The sequence below is a fragment of the Hypanus sabinus genome, chromosome 6 (assembly GCF_030144855.1).
Source record: "Hypanus sabinus isolate sHypSab1 chromosome 6, sHypSab1.hap1, whole genome shotgun sequence".
NCBI lineage: Eukaryota > Metazoa > Chordata > Chondrichthyes > Myliobatiformes > Dasyatidae > Hypanus > Hypanus sabinus.
The window spans coordinates 18801849-18826988 of NC_082711.1; the positions used below are offsets into that span (position 1 = coordinate 18801849).

A 25140-nucleotide genomic window follows, 5' to 3' on the forward strand; every position below is an offset into this window, starting at 1 on the left:
TGGTGGAGAGCGACCCAGGTTCAATTCCCGCTGCCATCCGTCAGGAGTCTGTATGTTCTCCCCATCAGCATGTGGGTATCCTCCGGGTGCTCTGCTTTCCTCCCACATTCCAAAGATATACAGGTCAGTAGCTAATTGGTCACACGGGTGTAAATGGGCGGCGTGGGCTTGATGGGTCGGAAGACCTGTTACCATGCTGTATCTCTAAATAAAATAAAATCTTCGCTTTTATTAACACTGTGACAAAAGCCTGGAGCTCCTTACACAAAAGGTTTGTGAGACCAACATCACCCAATGGACCACAGTTATTGAAGAGAATGGCCCATCACCGCTCTCTAGGACCACGAGAGGCAGGCAGTAAAATAACAGAATCTAAAGGCAAAATATTAACCAAGAGGATAGGATCAGAATTAAAGGAAGAGACAAAAAGTACCACACCCTAACGTGAAGCTTGCTTGCTAAAGTGAAATCTCCTCTTACTACTCAAGATAGTACATGTTTTTGAATTTAAGAGCAGGGAGGTTATGTTGCAACTGTACAGGGTACTGGTGAGGCCACACCTGGAGTATTGTGTGCAGTTCTGGTCTCCTTAGTTGAAGAAGGATATACTGGCTTTGGAGGTGGTGCAGAGGAGACTCACCAGGTTGATTCCAGAGATGAGGGGATTAGACTACGAGGAGAAATTGTACTCACTGGAATTCAGAAGAATGAGAGGACATCTTAATAGAAACTTAATATTATGAAAGGGATAGATCAGTTGTTTCCACTGGTAGGTGAGACCAGAATTACAGGACATGGCCTCGAGATTCGGGGAAATAGATTTGGGACAGAGATGAGGAGGAACTTACGGCGACAAGCTTCAGCTCAAATCAGGTTTCAGCTCGGAAGAGGCACTGGCTCTGTCTAAAGCGTCTGTTAAGGTTTCCTTCTTGTGTTTTTCTTTCCCCTCTCTTACTGTACCATTTAAATGGCTGTTTCCTTGTTGAATCCTTGTGGGTTGAGTTAAGAAACTGCAAGAGTAAAAGGATGTTGATGGCAATTACAGACAGGCCTCCCAAGAGTGGCTGGGAGGTGGACCACAGGTTACAACAGGAAACAGAAAAGGCGAGTTGAAAGGGCAATGTTATGGTAGTCATGGGAGATGTTAACATGCAGGTCGATTGGGAAAATCAGGTTCGTAATGGATCTCAAAAGAGTGAGTTTGTTGAATGCCTAAGAGATGTTTTTTTAGAGCAATTTGTCATTGAGCCTACTAGGGATTGGGTGTACTGGATTGGGTGTTATGTAACAAACCAGAGGCGATTAGGGAGCTTAAGGTAAAAGACACCTTAGGAACCAGTGATCACAATATGATTGTCTTCAACTTGAAACTTGATAGGGAGAAAGGAAAGTCTGATGTAGCAGTATTTCAGTGGAGTAAGGGACATTACAGTGGTATGAGAGAGGAGTTGGCCAGAGTAAATTGCAAGGAGCTGCTGGCAGGGATGTCAGCAGAGCAGCAACAAGGGAAGTCAAAGGTATTGTAAAAGCAAAAGAAAAGGCATACAACAAAGCAAAAATTAGTGGGAAGACAGAGGATTGGGAAGTTTTTAAAAACATACAGACAACAATTAAAATAGACGGGAAAGATGAAATATGAAAGCAAACTAGTAAATAATATCAAAGTGGATAGTAAAAGTTTTTCAAGTATGATAAAAATAAAAAAGAGATGAGAGTGAATATAGGACCGCTAGAAAATGAGGCAGGAGAAATAATAACGGGGGACAAGGAGATGGCTGATGAACTAAATGAGTATTTTGTATCAGTCTTCACTGCGATAGACACTAGCGGTATGCCTGATGTTTTAGTGTGTAAAGGAAGAGAAGTGGATGCAGTTACTGTTACAAGAGAGAACATGTTCAAAAAGCTGAAAGACCTAAAGGTACATAAGTCACCCAGACCAGAGGAACTCTGAAAAAGGTAGCATTAGAGATTGTGGCAGCATTAGAAATGATCTTTCAAAAATCATTGGACTCTGGCATGGTGCCCAAGGACTGGAAAATTGCAAATACTACTCCACCCTTTAAGAAAGGAGGAAGGCAGCAGATAGGAAACTATAGACCAGTTAGCCTGGTTGGGAAGATGTTAGAGTAAATTGTTAAGGATGAGGTGATGGAGTACTTGGCGACACAGGACAAGATAGTACAAAGTCAGCATGGTTTCCTTCAGGGAAAATCCTGCCTGGAGAATCTGCTAGAATTCTTTGAGGAGATTACAAATAGGATAGATAAAGGGAATACAGTGGATGTTGGATATTTGGACTTTCAGAAGACCTTTCACAAGGTGCCACACGTGAGGCTGCTTCCCAAGTTAAGAGCCCGTGGTATTACAAGAAAGTTACCAACGTGGTTAGAGCATTGGCTGATTGGTAAGAGGCAGTGAGTGGGAATAAAAGATCCTTTTCTGGTTAGCTGCCGGTGACTAGTAGTGTTCCACAGGGGTCGGTGTTGGGACCACTTCTTTTTATGCTGTATACTGGGGCAGGTAGTGTTGAGGAAACAGGTAGGATGCAGAAGGATCAGGAGAATGGGCAAGAAAGTGGCAAATGAAATATAATGGTGGAAAATGCATGGTCATGCACTTTGGTAGTAGAAATAAATGAGCAGACTATTTTCTAAACAGGGAGAAAATCTATGAATCTGAGATGCAGAGGGACGTGGATGTCCTTGTGCAGAACACCCTGAAAGTTAACTTGCAGGTTGAGTCGGTGGTGTGGGAGGCAAATGCAATGTTAGCATTCATTTCAAGAGGTCTAGGACACAAGAGCACGGATGTGATGCTGAGGCTTTATAAGGCACTGGTGAGGCCTCACCTTGAGTATTGTGAACAGTTTTGGGCCTCTCCTCTTAGAAAAGATGTGCTGGCAGTGGAGAGGGCCCAGAGGAGGTTTACAAGGATGATTCTAGGAATGAAAGGGTTATCATATGAGGCATGTTTGATGGCTCTGGGTCTGTACTTGCTGGAATTCAAAAGGATGAGGGGGGATCTCATTGAAACTTTTCAAATGTCGAAAGAGCTAGACAGAGTAGATGTGGAAAGGATGCTTCCCATGGTGGGAGAGTCTAGAACAAGACAGCACAGCCTCAGGATAGAGGGGCACCCTTTCAAAACAGATGTGGAGAAATTTCATTAGCCAAAGGGTAGTGAATTTGTGGAATTAGTGCTGTGGAGGTCAGGTTCTTGCTTGGACATGGCATCAAAGGTTATGGGGAGAAGGCTGGGGACTGGGATTGAGGAGGAAATAGTAAAAAAGGATCAGCCATGATTGAATGATGATCAGACTCAATGGGCCAAATGGACTAATTCTGCTCCTCTGTCTTATGGTCTAACTGCTTTTCCCAGAGGGTGGTGAATCTGTGGAATTATCTGCCCAATGAAGCAGTGGAGGCTACCATAGTAAATATATTTAAGACAAGGTGGGATAGATTTTTACATAGTAGGGGAATTAAGGGTTATGGGGGAAAGGCAGGTAGATGGAGATGGGTCCATGGTCAGATCAGCCATGATCTTATTGAATAGCAAGGCAGGCTCGACAGGCCAGATGGCCTACTCCTGCTCCTATTTCTTATGCTCTTATTCGTTGAAAGTTGGCTGGTTACTGACCAAGAATAATTATGTAGTACACTATATTTTAAAATGATCAGCTTTGAATTTAATCCCGTAAATGACACCCGAAAGGTTCTTGTCACTTCAAGTTAGTTAGTTTTGTCCTTCGTAGCACAAGCCCTCTTTCTGCTCACACAGGCAAGGGATGTAAAGTTACTGTATTTTATATAACCCATGCCCTCAACCAATCTTATCTACTACAGTCAATTGCCTCAGAGCTGCCTTGTAATTCTTCACCAACGGATTCAACCGCATAATGGACAAGGAAATGGGAATGTGAGAAACAGCTGCCGTAAAACAGGTGCCACGGCATCACCCAGATCTTTGTCATCCACAGCAGGCACCCGCATCCACATTTTAACTGAATGGAAGTGATAACTCTAATGTTTGTTATTTTGAAGAGTAAAAACCATGATTTAAGAAGTCTCTTTATTTCCCTAATGCCCAGACATTCGAACGATGACCAAGTTCATCTTGTAATAAGCTTACTTCTAAATTACACTGCACTTATTTCAACAGTCAGCTTAATCTGCATGTACAAGTTTACCTGCTTTGTTAATACCAAAAGAACAAATGATTGCAAATCTTAAATGCAAAATATCAGAAATGCACAGCATTATTTTTCAGCATCAAAACAAATAGTTCAATAACAATCAGTTGTGACTCATAAGAAATAGGAACAGAATTAGGCCACTCGGCCCAATGAGTCTGCTGTGCCATTCTATCATGGCTGATATATTATCCCTCTCACAGCATTCTCCTGCCTTCTCCCCGTAACTGTCAACACCCTTACTAAACAAGAAACTAGCAACCTCTGCCTTAAAAATATTAAATGACAGCCTCTTTGTCTGTGGCAAAGAACTCCACAGATCATCACACTCTGGCTAAAGAAATTCTTCTTCTCTGTTCTAAAGGGGCGTCCTTTAGATTTTGAAAATTTTCCCTCCCCCTCCTCTTCTTCTATTCCCCATTTTGGCCTCTTACCTCTTCACACCTGCGTATCACCTCCACCCAGAGTCCTTCCTCCTTCCCTACTCTGCTCACTTATCACACAACGTACACAAAATGCTGGTGTAACACAGCAGGCCAGGCAGCATCTATAGGAAGAAGCACTGTCCTTCGTCAGGGTCTCGGCCGGAAAGGTCGACAGTGCTTCTCCTTATAGATGCTGCCTGGCCTGCTGTGTTACACCAGCATTTTGTGTGTGTTGCTTGAATTTCCAGCATCTGCAGATTTCCTCATGTCTGCTCACTTATCAGATTCCTACTTTTCCAGCCCTTTACCTGTCCTACCCACCTGGCTTCACCTACCATCTTCTGGCTATCCTCCTTCTCTTCCTCTCCTTTTAAGTCCTGAGGAAGAGTCTTGGCCAGAAACCTGTTTATTTCCATAGATGCTGCCTGATTTACTGAGTTCCTCCAGAATGTTGTGATTCGGATTTTCAGCATCTGTAGAATTTCTTGTGTTTATGTAGGAGGAAGTTTTAGATTGATTTCAGAGTAGGTTAAAACATCAATAGGGTTGATAGGCTTGTACTGTGCTATTGTGTTCTGTGTTCGAAGATATCCAGAATTGTATTAAAAATATAGCACACATATTATTATCATTATTATGTGACGCTGGCGATCGTGGTCTTCCATCTATCCTCGACCATGATTGTTCTTAGCAATTTTTTCTACAGAAGTGGTTTTCTTCTGGCCCAAGTCTTTACAAGACGGATGTACCCAGACATTATCAATACTCTTCAGAGATTGTCTGCCTGGTGTCAGTGGTCACATAACCAGGACTTGTGATATGCACCAGCTGCTCATACGACCATCCACCACCTGGTCCCATGGCTTCACGTCATCCTGACTGGGGGGGGAGGGGGCTAAGCACATGCTAACCAAGGGTGACTTGCAGGATAGCAGAGGGAAGGAACATTTTACTCCTCCTTCGGTAGAGACCTATCTCCACACAATGATAGGAAACCAGAAAAAGGCGATTAAGGAGATGTTCAGTCATGGAGAAAAACAAGTTTTAATGAAAGAATTTTGCTTAAAATACTTAAGACTTGTAACGGACTCAAAAGTGATAGTGGCTCATTTGCAGGCAGAACACTTACACTATTTACATCTTGAGACGGAAGTGGTGGACTGAATATTCCAGGTTGTCTACAACACTGTGACATTACTGCAAAGCAGGGACAGCATATGACTCGCCTGTTTAATCAGGATCACGGTGTGGACACCCATACAGATGAAGGAAAAAAGTGCATCCCACATTTTTTTAAAAAATGCCAGTTATTTTCTGAACAGTTGAGAAAAAGACTTGTAACTGAAAAAGTTTGGTGCAAAATTGACAGAATTCTTTTATTCCCTTTAAATGGGTAAAACTACTTCTATATTCCATTAAAAGATTTAAGGGAACAGGTATCTTAGCTTCCAAAGAGGGTTGTCACAGTAAGATTAATCACCAACTGGCTGGCTGGCAACAATGAAAATTTTAAGTTATCACTAATAGCAAAACACCTTAAAGAAAATCAGAAATGAGTTAGATTTATTCATAAGTAACACCTCAACAAGTGCAAATGAAGTACATTACCCATGCTAATGTATGGTAATTACCTTGCCCAAAACAGCTTTGATGCCTTGACTGCATTTATGGCTTGGCAATAAGTCAGTGTAAAAATGACCAATGATCAGGATATCTTTCCCAGGGGCTTAATTTCTTCTGGTAAAATACATTGATTAATGCGCTTGTGTTAAATTTGTTTGTGTTCTTTTAACAAAGTCATTAAGCCAATTAAAGTAAACAGGGCAGCTTAAATGTTGCGTTAAAGGAACAAAGTGATTTTATGTAAATGATTTTAACTATTGCATTGCTAGAGAAAATTAAACCCTAGAGTGCTTAGTTACAGAAATACATTTCCTAATTAATTAATTTGCATGCATTAGTTAGGCATAATTGGTGTACTTCACTAATATGTTGTCTGCTGTGCAATAGATTTACCCTTAAGCCTCAGAAGGAAAGTGCACAGTAAATGACTTTTAAAAGCACAGCAACTGGAGCACTGTAGAAGGAAATGGTGCCTTACAGCTCAGTTTCCAGTGTACAGTGCTCTCAGCAGTAAGGAATCAGCTATGCTGGATATAGGATCAAGTTTTTAAATTTTTAATTTATTGAGATACCACAGCACGGAACAGACACTTCCAGTCCTGCGAGCCATGCAAACCAGCAATCCCCCAATCTTGCCGTAGCCTAACCAATTACAATGACCGATTAACCTACCAGTCTTTGGACCATGAGGAAACCCATGCGGTCTTGGGGAAAACATACAAACTCCTTATATGCAGTGGTGGGGACTGAACTCAGGTCGCCTGCACTGTAAAGCGTTGTGCTAGCCACTAGACTACCATGACGATGCAACATGGAAACATGTTAGCCAGAAGGGGTGAATCTCTGGAATTGCCATAGATAGCTAAAGGTATATTTAAAACAGAGGTTGATAGGTGCTTGATTATTAAGGGTGTCAAAGGTTACGGAGAGAATGCAGGAGAATGGGATTCAGGGGGATAATAAATCAGCCATGATGGAATAGTGGAGCAGACTGGATGGGCTAAATGGCCTAATTCTGCTCCTACTTCTGTCTTATGGTTTAAAGGGGGTAAAAGTTTAAAGTTCTTTACCAGCAACAATGGTTTTAAATTTAATTTTGTATCTTTATTTTAAACTTTTAATTTTAATTTAAAATCTGAGAAGGATTGATTTTGTTTAAATCAAAGCCACATTAAGTAGGGGAGAAAAAACAGATACCTGGATTTAACCCGGAGATCAGGCTCACTGATCTTAGTGAGTGGCAGAGCAGGCCCAAGAGGTTAATTGGCTTACTACTTCTCTCATCCTCCAGTTCCTAACCTATTCCTAAGTGAAAAAGCGGCAATATGTGAAAACAGATTGTACACCAACTGTCTCAGAGACAGAAGCCCAGGAACCGCAGGATCTAAATAGATGGGCAAAATTAGGAGCCTCATTACACAAGTGGATAAACTAGTTTAGAAATCAGTACTGGGATTTGTGCCCTTTCTGAGTGACAGGAAGTAAGAATGTGGGCAGGATGGGCAGACACTATTTAATGTAGACGATTGCAGCACTGAGACACTGGGAAAGGATTACAAACTGCAGCAGCGAAAAGTAAATTTCACAGGGCACCCACAGGATGGACGTTGGTGTTCAGCACAAAACTGTAGCAAACAATTCAAACAGGAAGTGGCTGCACGCCAGTGAAAATAAATAAAAATATTCAGTGTGAATGGTTAGTTTTGGGCATTCTGCTCGCTAACGGTAAGAAAACTGAGTAGTTTATCTATCACTCTTGTTTCAGCCTCCTGTACTTAATAAAGAGTGGAACCTGGTGTGGTCTTCTGCTGCTGTAGTCCATCCACTTCAAGGTTCGACGTTGCGTATTCAGAGATGCTCTTCTGCGCACCACTGTTGTAATGTGTGGCTATCTGAGTTACTGTTGCCTTCCTGTCAGCTTGAATCAGTGTGGTCTTTCTCTTCTGACCTCTCACTAACAAGGCGTTTTTGGTCATAAGAACTACCACTCACTGCATGTTTTCTTTTGGTTTTTCACACCATTCTCTGTAAGCTCTTGAAAGTTAAGTATAAAAATCCCAAGAGATCAGCGGTTTCTGAGATACTCAAACCACCCCAACTTGCACCAACAATCATTCCATGTTCAAAGTCACTCAGATCACATTCCTTCCCTGTCCTGATGTTTGGTCTGAACACCTGCTTGCTTTTATGCATTGAGTTGCTGCCACATGATTGGCTGATTAGACATTTGAATTGATGAGCAGGTGTACCTAATAGAGTGGCCACTGAGTGCAGTCTATTTGAAATATTTTCTAATTTACACAGCACTCTTCACACATAGCTTGATATTAGACAAGTCTGTTAGAGCAGCAGACAGTGGATAGTTCAGCTCACATAAGGTCATCAGCCGATTAGCAACCATCCCTGCTTATTGCACTGGGTGTCAGACAATGCATGAGCTATCTGGGGAGGAGTGGGCAACAATCAGTCAGTATCCAACATCCTGCTGAAAAACAGACATGTGGAGCTACTGTGCAGACAGTGGAACACCCTGCCAGGCCAGGAAGAGCCTCGCATCTTTAACCTTCAGTCTCTAATCAGGAGTGGTAGCACAGTGTAAGCTTCTGGGACCATATTCAATGCCAAGATGAAGGTATTGGAATGGAATCATTAAAGTTAACAAAATAAACCCTGTAGAGGATCTTGTCCTCTCTCTCACTCCCTCATTCCCTCTCTCACACACATGCTCACCGTGTCTGCTTCACATATGGGTTTGACTGCCAGCTTTGATGATGCTGCCATTTTCACTGAATTTGCGAAGGACTGTCCCATTGATGCTTTCAAACCTGTAACACAAGTAAAATGTAAAAAAGTGCAGAAAACATAACGCTTTCTAATTTTCTGCAGTATGAAATCAAAAGCTACAAATGCTGGAAATGTTTAGCAAGTCTTGAAAGGGAAAGGTGAACATTTCTCTTGGTGTTGCACCATAACAAATGGGATGGAATGTCTTCCACGTAACCCAGATGCTGCCAAGCATTGTGAGCATGCTATGATGGCACCAGAATGTGTGAGGACACTTGGGGCTGCCCATAGCATTGGTTGTTAACACAAAATAATGCATTTCATTGTATGTTTCAATGTAAGTGAATCTAAAGCAAATCTGAATCTGAATCTAGCATTCAAATAGTCTGAAAAAACAAATAGTTTTGTCCTGGACAGCACTTTGTGCTAAAACTCACCCAAATAACCCCATGATAGTGGCCTGGTACTTGCTGCTCAAAGTAGCACCACATCGTACTGACAAAAAAAAAGCTTACAGCCTGTCCTGATCCCAGTCTGTCTGTACTGTGGGTTATCTGTAAAATTTACTGATACACACACCTACAGTACTGTGCAAATGTCTTAGATATAGATATATATAGCTAGAGTGCCTAAGACTTTGAAGCAGAGAGCAAGTTTGTGCGTCTGACGGGAGGAGCAAAGGAATGGCAAGGGTGGAGCACCATGAGAGGAGTGTGGGACGGGTGGCAGAGAAGGAATGACGGGTCAGTGGGGTGTCGCGGGTGCAGACATGGCCAGCCCTAAGACACCAGGAAAAGTCATTTGATTCTAAACAACTCTGTAATGATCATTACAGAAGGTCTCTGGTGCTTCCTGCTCCCTCCCCTCTCTCTCTTCACCTTTTCCCAACTGTGATTCTTCTCTCCCTGCCACCTTCCCACTCTCAGTCCACAATAGAGACTCCATATCAGAATCAGGTTTATCATCACTCACAGATATCATGAAATTTGTTTATTTTTGAGGCAGCAGTACAGAGCAATACATAAAATTACTACAGTACTACTCGAAAGTCAGAGGCACCCTAGCTATGTATATATGTGTGCTTAAGATTTTTTAAGGTGGTTATATCCGGGAGAGGTAATGAGGATAAGCTCCCACCACCTATTAAATGCTCCCAATGGGGTGTGCCTTAAATAGCCTCTGGCAACCCAGTCCAGCTCCTGCAAATGAATGAATTCATCAATTGATTGTCAAACATCATCAGGGAAGTTTCGAGAATGCAGATAGAGAATGCTAAAAAAATGAGCAGTTGATTGTGCAACATAATGTAGAAAAACAGAAGCAAGAGTAGACCATTCAGCCCCTTTGTTTCTGCTTCACCACTCAATAACTTCATTGCTGATCTATTACATCAGCCCCTGCACTAACTCGATCTCACTCGATTCCCTTTAACACGCACATGTCTACTAATGCTTCTAAGGGAAATCCAGCCAGACCTGGTACAAAGGAGTGGATAGGAATATTAATAGGATCATATGAAGTAGGATGGAAGGAGGCTTGTGTAAAGTATACATGTTATCTCACACCAGTTGGGCCATATGACATTAACAACATTGAATAATTATATTAGATTGAACATTTATGACCAATGATATTTTAAGAAAGGAAAATTCATTCTTAAACACAAGAAAGCCTGCAGATGTTAGAAATCCAAAGCAACTCACACACAAACAAATTGGCATGTATGACATTGTGGGCATCATGGCTGAAAGAAGATCATAGCTGGGAGCTTAATGTTCAAAGATACACATTCTATTGAAAGGACAGGCAAGTAGTCAGGGGGTGGCTTGGCAATGTTGGTAGTAAATGAAATCAAATCATTAGTAAGAGGTGACATAGGGTCAGAGGGGGATAGGAGTTATTTACAGATATCCCCCCCTTCCCCAAAGATGTGGTGTACAAATTACAAAGGGAGATGGAAAAGGCATGCCAAAAGGGCAATGTTACAATAGTCATGGGGGATTTCAATATGCGAGTAGATTGTGAAAATCAGGTTGGTGCTGGATTCCAAGAGTGGAAATTTCCAGAATTCCTATAAGATGGCTTTTTAAGAGTAGCTCATGGTTGAGCCCACTAGAGGGATCAGCTAGTCTGGATTGGGTGTTGTGCAATGAACCAGAATTGATTAGAGCGCCTAAGGTAAAGGAACCTATAGATTAAATTATCAAAATATAATAGAATTCACCCTGCAAAGGAAAAGGAGAAGCTAAAGTCAGATGTATCAGTATTACAGTGGGGTAAAGGGAATTACAGAGGCATGAGAAAGGAGCTGACCAAAATTGACTGGGAAAGGACACTGGCAGGGATGATAGAAGAGCAGCAATGGCTGGAATTCCTGGGAAATATTCGGAAGGCACAGGATATATACATTCCAAAGAGGAAGAAGTATTCTACAGGCAAGATGACACAACCGTGACTAACAAGAGAAGTCAAAGCCAACATAAAAGCCCAAGAGAGAGCATATAATACAGCAAAAATTAGTGGGAAGTTAGAGGATTGGGAAGCCTTTAAAAACCAACAGAAGGCAACTAAAAAGTCACTCAGAAGGAAAAGATAGAATACGAAGGTAAGCTAGCCAAGAATATTAAAAAGGTTACCAAAAGTTTCTTCAGATACATAAAGAGTAAAAGTGAGAGTGGATATCGGACTACTGGAAATCCAGTACTGATGCTGGAAAAGTAATAGTGGGGACAAGGAAAAGCTGGACAAATTGAATAAGTATTTTGCATCAGTCTTCACTGCAGAAGACACTAGTACTATGGTGGAAGTTGGAGAGTGTCACGGGGCACAAGTGTGTGAAGTTGCCATTACCATGGAGATAGTGCTTGGGAAACAAAGGCCTGAAGGTAGATAAGTCACCTGGACCAGATGGACTGTACCTCAGGGTTCTGAAAGAGGTGGCTGAAGAGATTGTAGAAGCATTAGTAATAATCTTTCAAAAATCAATTGATTCAGGCATGGTTCTGAAGGAATGGAAAATTGCAGATGTCACTTCACTTTTCAAGAAAGGAAAACAGAAGAAAGGAAATTATAAGCCAATCAGTCTGACCTCAGTGGTTAAGAAGATGTTGGAGCTGATTGTTAAGGATGTAGTTTCGGGGTATTAGGTGGCACAATAAATTAGGCCGTTGTTGGCATGGTTTCCTCAAGGTAAAATCTTGCCTGGCAAACCTATTGGAACTCTTTAAGGAAATAAGAGACAAGATAGAAAATGAAGAAATGGGTGTTGTGTACCTTGGTTTTCTGAAGACATTTGACAAGGTGCCACACATGAGGCTGTTTAACAAGTTAAGAGCCATGGTATTAAAGGAAACATACTAACATGGATAAAGCAGTGGCTGATTGGCAAGAGGCAAATTGTAGGAATAAAGGGATCCTTTTCTGATTGGCTGCCAGTGACTAGGGGTGGTCTACAGGGGTCTGTATTGGGACCATTTCTTTTTACATTATATGTCAATGACTTGGATGATGGAAATTGATGGCTTTGTGGCAAAGTTTGCTTACAGATAGTTGAAGGGGAAGGTAGTTTTGAGAAAGTAGAGAGGCTACAGAAGGACTTAGATTAAGAAAGTGGGCAAAGAAGTGGCAGATGGAATACTATGTCAGGAAGAGTCTGATCATGCACTTTGGTAGAAGCAATAAAAGTGTAGATTATTTTCTCAATGGAGAGAAAATTCAAAAACCTGATCAGCAAAGGGACTTGGGAATCCTAGTACAGGATTCCCTAAAGGTTAATTTGCAGCTCAAGTCTGTAGTGAGGAAGGCAAATGTAATGTTAACAATAATTTCAAGAGGACTAGAATATAAAAGCAAGGATGTAATGTTGAGACTTTATAAAGCCCTGGTGAGGCCTCACTTGGAGTATCGTGAGCAGTTTTGTGCCCTTTATCTGAGAAAGGATGCGTTGACATTGGAGAGGGTTCAAAGGAGATATATAAAAATGTTTCCGGGATTGAAAAGCTTGTCATGTGAAAAGAGTTTAATGGCTCTGGACCTGTACTCACTGAAATTCAGAAGATTAAGGGGTGACCTCATTGAAACCTATCAAATGTTGAAAGGCCTCAACAGAGTGGATGTGGAGAGAATGTTTCCTATGCTGGGGTAAGTCTAAGACCAGAGGGCACAGTCTCAGAATAGAGGGTGTCCTTTTAGAACAGAAATGAGGGAGAATTTCTTTAGCCAGAAAGAGGTGAATCTGTGGAATTCTTTGCCACAGGTGGCTGTGAAGTCCAAGTCATTGGGTATATTTAAGGCACAAGCTAATAGATTCTTGTGTGGTTAGGGGTAAGGGGAGAAGACAGGAGATTGGGGCTGCGAGGAAAAATGAATCAGTCAAGAGGAAATGGCAGAATACACTTGATGGGCCAAGTGGCCTAATTTTGCTCCTATACAGTGCCTATAAAAAGTATGCACCCTCCTTGGAAGTTTTCATATTTTATTGTTTTACAAATTTGAATCACATTGGATTTAATTTGGTTTTGACACTGATTAAAATAATGGACTCTTTTCTACCAAAGTGAAAGCAAATTTCGACAAATTGGTCGAAATTTACAACAATTAAACACAAAATAATTACTTGCATAATTACTCACCCCCTTCAAATCAGAATTTAGTAGATGCATCTTTGACAGCAATTATAGCCTTGAGTTTGTGTGGATAGGTCTCTATCAGCTTTGCACATCTAGACACTGCAATCTTTCCCCATTTTTCTTTACAAAACTGCTCAAGTTCTGTCAGATTGCATAGGGATTGTGAGTGAACAGCCCTTTTCAAATACAGCCACAAATTCTCAGTTGGATTGAGGTCTGGACTCTGACTTGGCCACTCCAAGATACTAACTTTGTTGTTTTTAAGCCATTCCTGTGTAGCTTTACTTTACACCTAGAGTCATTGTCTTGCTGGAAAGCATATCTTCTACCAGATCACAGTTCTTACTTCAGTGGTTGTGAGTTTTACTTCAGTGGTTGGTAAGTTGATGGAAAATTCCTGAGAGGCAGGATTAGTGAACATTTGGAGAGGTATAATATGATCAGGGATAGTCAGCATGGCCTTGTCAAAGGCAAGTCGTGCCTTACAAGCCTGATTGAATTTTTTGAGGATGTGACTAAACACGTTGATGAAGGTAGAGCAGTAGGTGTAGTGTATATGGATTTCAGCAAGGCCTTTGATAAGGTACCCCATGCAAGGCTTATTGAGAAAATAAGGAGACATGGGATCCAAGGGGACCTTGCTTGTGGATCTTGCAAAGAGGCTTGTCCACAGAAGGCAAAGAGTGGTTGTAGACGGGTCATATTCTGCATGGAGGTCGGTCACCAGTGGTGTGCCTCAGAGATCTGTTCTGAGACCCCTTCTCTTTGTGATTTCTATAAATGACCTGGATGAAGAAGTGGAGAGATGGGTTAGTAAGTTTGCGATGGCACAAAGGTTGGGGGTGTTGTGGATAATGTGGAGGGCTGTCGGAAGTTACAGTGGGACATCAATAGGATGCAAAACTGGACAGAGAAGCAGTAGATGGAGTTCAACACAGTTAAGTGTGAGGTGGTTCATTTTGGTAGATCAAATATGATGGCAGAATATAGCACTAATGGTAAAACTCTTAGCAGTGTGGAGAATCAGAGGGATCTTGAGGTCTGAGTCCATAGGACACTCAAAGATGCTGCGCAGGTTGACTCTGTGGTTAAGAAGGCATACGGTGCATTGGTCTTCATCAACCATGGGATCAAGCTTAGGAGCTGAGAGGTAATGTTGCAGCTATATAGGACACTGCTTAGACCCCACTTGGAGTATTGTGCTTAGTTCTGGTCACCTCACTACAGGAAGGATGTGGAAACTATAGAAAGGGTGCAGAGGAGGTTTACAAGGACGTTACCTAATTGGGGAGCATGCCTTATGAGAATAGGTTGAGTGAACTCGACTTTTTCTCCTTGGAGTGGTGGAAGATGAGAGGTGACCTGGTAGAGGCGGATAAGATGATGAGAGTCATTGATTGTGTAAGTAGTCAGAGGCTTTTTCCCAGGGCTGAAATGGATAACATGAGAGGGCACAGTTTTAAAGTGCTTGGAAGTCGGTACAGAGGAGATGTCAGGGGTAAGTTGTGTTTTTTTTTAAACACAGGGAGTGGTGAGTGTGTGGAATGGGCTGCCGGGAAACGTGGTGGAGGCAGATACAATAGGGCCTTTTAAGAGACTCCTGGTTAGGTACATGGAGCTTAGAAAAATAAAGGGCTATGGGTAACCCTAGGTAATTTCTAAAGTGTTCAGCACAGTGGTGTGGACTGAAGGGCCTGTATAGTGCTGTAGCTTTTCTATGTTTCTCTTGCAGGTTGCATCAAGTTTCCTCCAGGACTTCCCTGTAATTTGCTACATTCATTTTGCCCTTTGCCTTCACAAGCCTTCCAGGGCCTGTTACAATGAAGCATCCCCACAGCATGATGCAGCTACAACCATGCTTCTCAGAAGGGAGGATGGGTTTTTGATGATGTGCAGTGGCCAGAAAGCTCAGTTTTGTTTCATCAGACCATAGAACCTTCTTCTAGTTGAGATTTCATTTGAGTTTTTTTTCCCAACAGTGGCTTTCCTTTTGTCGTTCTACAGAACTGCGACTGGTGACGCACCCGGGCAACAGTTGTATGCGCAGTCTCTCCCATCTCAGCCACTGAAGTTTGTAACTCCTTCAGAGCTGTCACAGGTCTCTTGGTGGCCTCCCTTACTAATCCCCTTCTTGCACGGTCACTCAGTTTTTGAGGATGGCCTACTCGAGGCAGATTTACAGCTGTGTCATATTCTTTCCATTTCTTGACAATTAACTTAACTGTACTCAAAGAGATGTTCAGTGGCTTGGAAATTTTCTTGTACCCATCTCCTGACTTGTGTTTTTCAATAACCTTTTTGTGGAGTTGCTTGGAGTGTTCTTGGATTTGTCTTCATGGTGTAGTTTTTGCCGGGACACTGACTCACCGGCAGTTGGACCTTCCAGACACAGGTGTATCGTTACCACAATCAACTGAAACACCTGACTGCACACAGGTGATCTCCACTTAACTAATTATGTGGCTTCTAAAACCAATTGGCTGCACCAGGGTGATTTGGTGTGTCATATTAAAGTGGGGGGGGGGGGGGAACTTATGCAATCAATTATTTTGTTTTATATTTGTAATTAATTTAGATCACTTTGTAGAGATCTGTTTCCACTTTGACACAAAAGAGTCTTTTTCTATTGATCAGTGTCAAAAAAGTCAAATTATATCCACTGTAATTAAATATTGTAAAACAATAAAACATGAAAACTTCCAAGGGCATGAACACTTTTTATAGGCCCTGTATCTTAAGGTCTAAAATGCTGGAGGAACTCAGCCAGTCGGGCGGCATCTATGGAAGGGAATAAACAGCCGATGCTTTGGGCCGAGACTCTTCCTCAGGATTGGAAAGGAAGGGGTCTTGGCTCAAAACATCAATTGTATGTTCAAAGGCATTCTTATATTGCAATTAGAAATATTTTATCTAACCAACAGAAAATAAGTATGTTATTCTTTAACAGATTGTCAAATTACTTACTTAAAAGCAACTGAAATTTACCATATAACAACTTTTATGAGATTTGCCAGTGTTATTAAAACTGATTTTGATCTCCTGATTACATTCATTTCTTCTACGTACCATGTTTTGCTCTGTAAGCAGATCCAAGGCAAGCTGAATTAGTTGTGTCTATTGTGTACACTGGGGCATTGAACACATCTGCCAAGACCTGCAAAAATCCACAAACAGGTGGTGAGTGCGTATCCTCTGATATCACTGCACTCCTGCAGAAGGTACTGACGCCACACAGTCACACCGGAGACCACACTTGTGTGGGGAAAGAGGAGTTCTGTGAAGTGGAATGAAATAAGGCAGGTCCTTTGAGGAATGAATCATAGGACTTCAGGGAAAAAAACACATACACAGGTTTTGTATCATACAAATCATTAATTAGAACAGAAAATAGATTTTTAATTGTATAGGAAAGCACTATTCATGATTGTATGGCGCCATGAATGAAGTCAGTGAGAAGGAAGGAAAATTAAGAAATAATTAGAGCCATAGAGGACTACAGCACAGAATCAGGCTCTGTGATCTATCTAGTTCATTCCAAACTGTTATTCCACCTCATCCCATCAATCTGCACCTGGACCAACGCTCTCCACAGCCCTCACATCCATCCACTTATCTTAATTTCTATTAAGTATTACAATCAAACCTGCATCCATCACTTCAGATGGCAGTTTATTCCACACTCTCACTGCCCTTGAAGTGAAGAAGGCTCCCCTCGAATATTTCACTATGACCTCCAGTTGTCATTTCACCCAACCTCAGTGGAAGAAACCTGCCTGCATTTACCCTATTTATACCCCTCATAATTTTGTATACCTCTATCAAATCTCCCCTCATTCTCTCGTGCTCCAGGAATAAAGACTTAACTTTGCCCTATCATTCAGGGTCTCAAGTCCTGGCAACATCGTTGTAAATTTTCTCTGTACTCTTTCAATCCTGTTGATATCTTTCCTGAAGGTAAAGACAGAGCTTTGAATGGTAGAGATATTTGGCTGATGTTGGATTAGGGTGCAGAATTATTATTTTTCTCGTCATTTAACTCTCCTATACTTGTATTTTTATATGATCTGCTCAGTGAATTTTCCAGTAAAACTGTTGTAATTATTTTCCAGAAGCTTCTTAGTTTTTCTGTAGCAGTGTCACACCACTTGAATCTGACTAGTGTACAGATTAATTGTTATAACTGGAATGCTGTTATCTTTTCAGTTAGAGATGATCACAACTTTGTTGTCCTCTGCGCATTTTGTTGGTCTTGTGTTCCTGTAACACTGAATAAAACAGCCACAAGCAACAAGTTTTATGCCTCATTCTGGACTTCCATACCTCTGGATCGCAAAGCCACCAGGATCTAACAGTGTCCGAGTTGCATGATTCGCAAAAGGTTATTATGCAGATACAGCAAGTAATTATGATAATTTGCACAATGTTATTATGTACTGCTCAGAAAGGTAGGGAGTTCATGCTTCAGTTATGGAGGATATCAGTACACCTCACCTGGAGAATTGGTCTTTTTATTAAAGAAAGTATATTAATCCTTTGGAAGCAGCTGAGAGGAAGTTTACTGGATTGATACTCTGGCTGGGTTGACCTACGAAGAAAGGTTGGACAGATGCTGCAGATTAGAAGAGTGAAAGTTAACCTTCTTGAAGGATATGAAATCCTGAAGGGCCTTGACAGGATAAACACAGAGAGAACATTACCTCTTGTGGAAGAATCTAGAGTTGAGGAAGACAAGTTCAGAATAGGGTGCTACCCATTTAAAGCAGGGATGGAGTCATTCTTTTTCAGGCTGAAAGTTGTGGGTGTTTGAAATTCTCCTCTTCAAAGGGCAATGACACCAGAACCTGAATCTTTTTAAGCCAGAGGTTGATGGATACTCAATAAGAGGGTGTGAGAAATGAGTCTGGTCGGCAGGAATGCAGAATTGAAATGACAGTCACAGTAGTTATGATGTTATTAAATGGTAAAACAGGCTGTTAATTTCTGTGCTCATGTGTAATGATTAAATCACACTCAGGACAGATAATAGAATGTGTAGGATATTTATTTACTTAGAGATACAGTACGGAATAGGCCCCTCCAGATCTTCAAGTCGTTCTGCCCAGTAACCCCCAGCAATCCTAACCTAATCACGGGATAATTTTACAATAATCAATGAACCTACCTGGTATGTCTTTGGACTGTGGGAGGAAACTGGTGTACCTAGAGAAAACCCATGCATTTCTCAGTGAGGACATACAGACTCCTTACAGAGGACACCAGGGTTGAACTCCGAATTCCAACACCTCAAGCTGCAATTGTGTCATGTTAACCACTAGGCCACAATGGCACCCCAATATTGAGGCATTGGGACACAATGGGTAAGAATGGGGGGGGGGCAGTACAATGATTTTAGCACAGCAAAAATGCAGGCAGGGGAGAGCATATAAAAATGCACTAAATGTGGATCATTACAAGAGCAAAATTATGGCCTCTAGGAGCCAAAGGGGGAAAATGCCAGATGCTACTTGAGTGCAGTGTTAACCTATTGGAGTAACAGCAGGAGTATGTATGCCTCTGTTCATGAATACTGCATATTCCTGTTTTACCCCACTATTGATAGGCATGTTGTCGACAGTAGTGTAGCGGTTAACATGACACTGTACAATGCCAGCAGTTGGGTTTCAATTCCCCATGTTGATTTAAAGAACTTGTACATTCTGTCTGTGACTATGTGGATTTCCTCTGAGTGCTCTGGTTTCCTCCCACATTCCAGACATGTACGGGCTAGTGAGCTATGGGCATGCTACGTTGGTGCCAGAAGCACGGCAACACTTGTGGGCTGCCCCCAGCACATCCTTGGACTGTGTTGGGCGTCGATGCAAACAACGCACTTCACTGTATGCTTCCATGTATATGTGACAAATAAAGTTTATCTTTATGTTTAACTGACCAGAGACCTAAGACCCAGAATTCACTCCCTAACTTGTCACTGCCTTGACAAAACTTCAGAAAAAACCCTTAGCACTGAGCTGATTTTATGTCTGATTAAATGCCAGTGAAGCATGCGATATTTTCCTTTGTTTTTAGGTACTTTGCCAATGCAAGCTGTTGGTGTTGTTTAACGTATGTTGTGGATTTTTGAAATCTTTATATAAAGATGTAACTACTAAATATTGATATAATGAAAAAAATAATTTAAATCTGTGTCAGCTGATTCTAGACAGCACAACTTTACAGGAATTGGTGGCACTACCAAGAGACACTGCGAGACTGACCATTCTCAACACAAGGACCCCGCAATAAGTGTTAATCGAGTGTCCGCTTTAAATGATCACAGAATGTGGAAAACCCGTGCAGTAACCATTACCTTGAGCAGAAAGCACAAGAGCCTCCAACTCTAGTTAAGACAACAATTAGTAAATACGTATGCTCGAGAAACCTAGAAGCCCAATGCTCTACGGAACGATGCAGAAGCGGGCAGTGGTCATGACAGTATGTGAATGTTTCATCGGTAATTGTGATGTGGATCATTTTACTGTGAAAACAACTAATAGCTTGCAGGCTTATCTGGAGGGTAATTTTACACACTAGTTCTTCCTTGGGAGGTTCAAACAAAAACACTTTTAGTGGTTCCTACAGATGAAGGCCACTGAAGAGATGGAGATAACTGAGACATTTTTCAGGCTGTCTCAGATGGTCAGTAGCAAGTGCTCCATTAGTGAAACCTGACTTTCGGGGCATGTACCACAGCCCTGTTATTAGCAATACATAATGTAAGTGAAGAAGCATAACCTGACTCTAACTGCCACGTTTGATCTTGTCTCACCCTTTCACATTCTCTTTGTTTTACCTACAGTAATTCATCCTCCATCTTCCCTGCAACTTCAAATGACTTTTTTTTTATCTTTGTTTCCCAGTTCTAACCAAGGGTTTCAGATATGAAACATTAACTCCGTTTATCTTTCCACAGATGTTGACTGACCAGGTGAGCATTACCAGTTTTTTTTTTCTGTTTGTATTTAAAAATTCTGGCATTACTTTTATGGAGACTATCACAACATAGTGATTGAGTGCGCAAATATTGTCACAAAAAATATAGAAGTTGATAAACGTAATGACAGGGTTATTTTTTAATACAAATTTACCTCACCTTCTGGACAGTTATAAATATAAGCCTCAGATGTTACTGTGTGTCTCAAATGTTAATTATACTGTGCACTGAAACCAAAGCATGTATTGACTGTAAACTAGCTATGATGGTGAGGAGGGACTTGGAACTAGTCGTAATGGTAAGCTTGGTGAGGAGGGGCAAGGGAAGATAGGTTATGGTAGTTTCTGGGCATTACACGTGTGGAAGACTAACTCAGGCGAGAAGAAGAAAAACTTCTTTGATTTCTGCCTGGGCTGCGATAACTGTACCTGGAAAAACTCTGGATTTCTCTGGGAAAGTCACCAGATCACTGGCAACTTGGAAATCAACTCCAGGTCACCTTAAAGTTGAGTATTATGATTTTATGTAACATGCTTCAATTAGAGAAAGTGTTGCTTCACCACAGCTTCTTACTGACCTAGTGAGAAGTTGGATGTTTGTTGTGGCACACAGTAGTTCTCAGAATAGAGAGGGAGAGTGGTGTTGAAATGAGAGTGAGGCAAGGGATAGAGTTAGATATGACTACTGATCGTAGGTTTGGCTCTTTCAGTACTCTGTGTGTTGCAGGAAGGTAGCTTCATAGTATGTGCATCTGATGACATCCAATGACTTGCATTATTTTTTACTAGGGAATGCTGTGGGCAACACCGACAATATTCCATTTCTAGATTTCCAGTTGATAAATGTCCTATCTTCTATATATAGTAGAGTAACTAGAGGAACAGCACCCCATATCCCATCTAGGTTGTCTTCAACCCAATGGCATAAACACTGAATTCTCCAGTTTCAGGTAACCTGCTCCTCTCTGTCCCTTTCTCTCTCCTTCTGACCTACACAGTTCTATCTTTTCCTCTCAGATTGCATCATCTGCACCCTCCGTCACCTCCAAGTCTCTGTATCTACCACCCTTCCCTCCTCCATCCGCCAGTCACCATCTTCAAATGGATCTACCTATTGTTTGACTGCTCTTGATCTAACCTTGCCCCTCATCCCTCTATTGTGGCCATCTCCCCTCTAATCCCTCAGTCCAGCTGAAGGGTCTTGATCTGAAACATCAACTGTCTTCATGGTACAATGACAACCAACTATCCACCCACAGAACTGGGACTTGGTGAAGCATACTGACCTTCAGGGGTTGGAGTCAGCTGGATCTATAAGTTCTCAAGACTGCAGACAACCATATTAGTTGTAGGACAGAATTATGCAAAAGGCTTTCCTTCCTACCTGCAGTATATCTGGGTTCATGGAAGCTCCGCCGGTGGCCAGCACTCTGGTCCCTTGCACTGTAACAGAAGTAAGAATTGTAATAGTTCTACAAAAAAGCTGCAAAGCTGCTATCTTACGTCAAGGAGCATGAGTGCATTACTAGTAAGATGATTAAATGTTATTACCCTTCAACCATCAGACTCCTGAACCAGCATGGATAATTTCACTCACCTCATCAATGAACTGATTCCACAACCTACAGCCTCACCCTCAAAGACTCCACAACTCGTATTATTTATCTACCTATCTGGTTTTTTTTGTATTTGCACAGTTAGTCATCTTTCACACCACTGGCTGTTTGTTAGTTTTTGTTGGTGTGTAATTTCTCTTTAATTCTATTGTATTTCATTGTTATGTGAATATCTGCAAGAAAATGAATTGCAGGCCAGTACATGGTGACATTTATGTACTTTGATAATAAATTTACTTTGAACTTTGAAATGTTCTTGTATGAGATAATCCCAAATGCATTTGTAGCTTTTGTAATGTTGCAACCAATCCTCTTTAAAGCTCACAGTATTTGAATGAAATATCTTTCAATTTCCCTTCTCCGAGGATTGTCACCTTGTCATGCTGGAGAGGCATGTGATGTTCTGGGATCCCAAGAGCGATGTTGCCTGGAGTTTTGCCATCTGTTACTGCCATAGGTGACCCCACCAGGAGCTACGTAATGTCAAGGGGGAGGTTCCAGACAAAGTTCAATTCGACCAAGACCACAATGGTGACAATCCTGACGAAGGGTCTCGGTCCAAAACGTCAACAGTGCTTCTCCCTATAGATGCTGCCTGGCCTGCTGTGTTCCATCAGCATTTTGTGTGTGTTGCTGGAATTTCCAGCATCTGCAGATTTCCTCATGTTTGCCACAATGGTGGAGCTGGTGGAAGATGGTGACAATCACAATGGCAGTTAAGGCAGAGGAAGGCTACAGTAGTGAAGGGTCCCCAGTCACCTTGCAATCTATGTCATTGGATCCAGACCCTGTTCTGCCAAGGACAGAGTGGTGGCTGCCTGTGCATCAGACTCCCCACATTTAAACACACTGGCATTCTCTATGAAGGGAATCCACCCTAACATCCTGGATTAAGTCTTGTGGCAATCAGCAAGTGGTGAAATGGGCAGGATTGTGAAGCCTAGAAGCCCCTAGTCACAAGCAGACTATATGGTACTTGCTTCGGCCTCTGCCACCATAGACACCCCCTCAGGAGAACATCATACTTGATCTGAGTGATTGCACTACTATAAATTTCCAACCGCAGATGGCATAACAAAAGCAATGTTTGAAAAGCTCTATTTCAATTTTATTAGATTTATAACCTGAGGTAGGAACATCAAATGAACTTTCAAAATAGGAGCTTCAAAATGTTACCTATGCTTAGAATCTATCCTATTCTTTTTTAGTATCTACCTTGGTAAATTATGATAACAGAAGAGGGGAAATTGAGAGAAAGCAAAGGAGGAAAAGAAGTAAACACGTTCGTAGCCTCAGTATATTTGCTGAAGCAATTCTGTAGTGTTTTTGTTGTCACAGAGACAAATGCTACGGCCAGTTTTGCACAGAGTCAAGTGGAGAGAAATGCAATAAAAGGCCAGATAATTTGTCTTGCTTTTGTGTAGGTTTAAGAATAAAAATCAGCCAGGACTAAACCGACACCTCTGATTAGTGCCATGAGATTTTCTATCGCTTGCTGAGGGTGGAGAATTGACGTCTGAACTGAACATCAAAATTTCCAACACTAAAGCACGCTCTCAGTACTGCACAGACCTACATTACATGCTTATACACCCAGTGCCCACTTCATTAGGTAAGCAATGAGTGTATGTTCATGGTCTTCTGCTGCTGAAGCCCATCCACTTCAATGTTCAACATGTGTGTACAGGGATGCTCTTCAGCACATTGCTGGTGTAATGTGTGGTTATTAGAGTTACTGTCGCCTTCCTGTCAGCTTGAACCAGTCTGGCCATTCCCCTCTAACCTCTCTCAATAACAAGGTGTTTTTGCCCACAGAACTGCCATTCACTGCGTGTTTTTTTTTGTTTATTACCCCATTCTCTGAAAACTCTAGAAAATGTTATGCATGAAAATCCCAAGAGATCAGGAGTTTCTGAGATACTCAAACCACCCCATCTGGCATCAACAATTATACCATTGTCAATGTCAATTAGATCACATTGCTCCCCATTCTGATGATCAGTCAAAACAACAACTAAACTTCTTGACCATGTCTGCATGCTTTTATGCATTGAGTTGCTGCCACCTGATTGGCTGATTAGACATTTGTATTTATGAGCTGGTGCAGAGGTGTCCATCTCTACAGGTTATAAAGTGTCAATGGAGTGTACATCTGGAGTGGGACAATGAACTTCCAACTTAAAATGGAATGAACTACAACTCAGTCAAGGCTGACACTTAAGTTTTATTAGTGACCCTTTTCATGTGAAAGCAAATCTATTTGATTACTCACTGCTGTCTCATTCATCTCTTCATCCCTATTCTGGTGCATCCTTTGCATTTACAATTACGGCTCCATTTATTTTGCTTTGACGGCTTGAAAACAAAATCTTAGATTTTGTCTTTTTGTCACATGCTGGCATGTTTATTATCCAATGAATCTCAAGACTGCAATACGTCGTTTGCCCAGAATCTGAGCGTCTCCTGTGGATTAGAAAATTAGTTTTGACACCAAGATAAACACCATCTTTGTGTTTCAGGTAGATTTAAACTGCAGCACTATAAAATTTTACTAAGCCTCATTGTTCATTGGAAAGCTTCTTTTATAAAGATAACACTTTAGGGATTATCTGCAACCAATCTCATATTGTAGAAGATTGTACTGTGACTCACTTTTCATTCAGTCAAATATAAGCAACTACATAAGCAACTGTCCTAAACCTTTGGCTTGCTATAACCAAACGACACTCAATGGCCACTTTATCAGCTACATCGGTACACCTGCTCATTATTGCAAATATCTAATCAGCCAATCATGTGGCAGCAACTCAATGACATGGTCAGCATGGTCTCCCAGTGGCCACACATTTTAATCCCACATCCCATTCCCATTCTGATACGTCTATCCATGGCCTCCTCTA

At 41.5% G+C, this 25140-nt stretch overlaps 1 protein-coding gene across 3 annotated transcripts in view; it reads right to left on the reverse strand.

Moving 5' to 3' along the window:
- The window catches only part of xylb (xylulokinase homolog (H. influenzae)), a 283379-nt gene that overhangs the window by 12777 nt on the left and 245462 nt on the right, over positions 1 to 25140 (reverse strand). For all 3 annotated transcript variants that reach the window (XM_059971798.1, XM_059971796.1, XM_059971797.1), the window contains 3 exons: positions 22009 to 22067; positions 16722 to 16809; positions 8974 to 9068 (listed from right to left, as the gene is read on the reverse strand). In XM_059971798.1, the coding sequence (XP_059827781.1) occupies positions 8974 to 9068; positions 16722 to 16809; positions 22009 to 22067 (242 nt within the window). The remainder of the gene's footprint in view (positions 1 to 8973; positions 9069 to 16721; positions 16810 to 22008; positions 22068 to 25140) is intronic.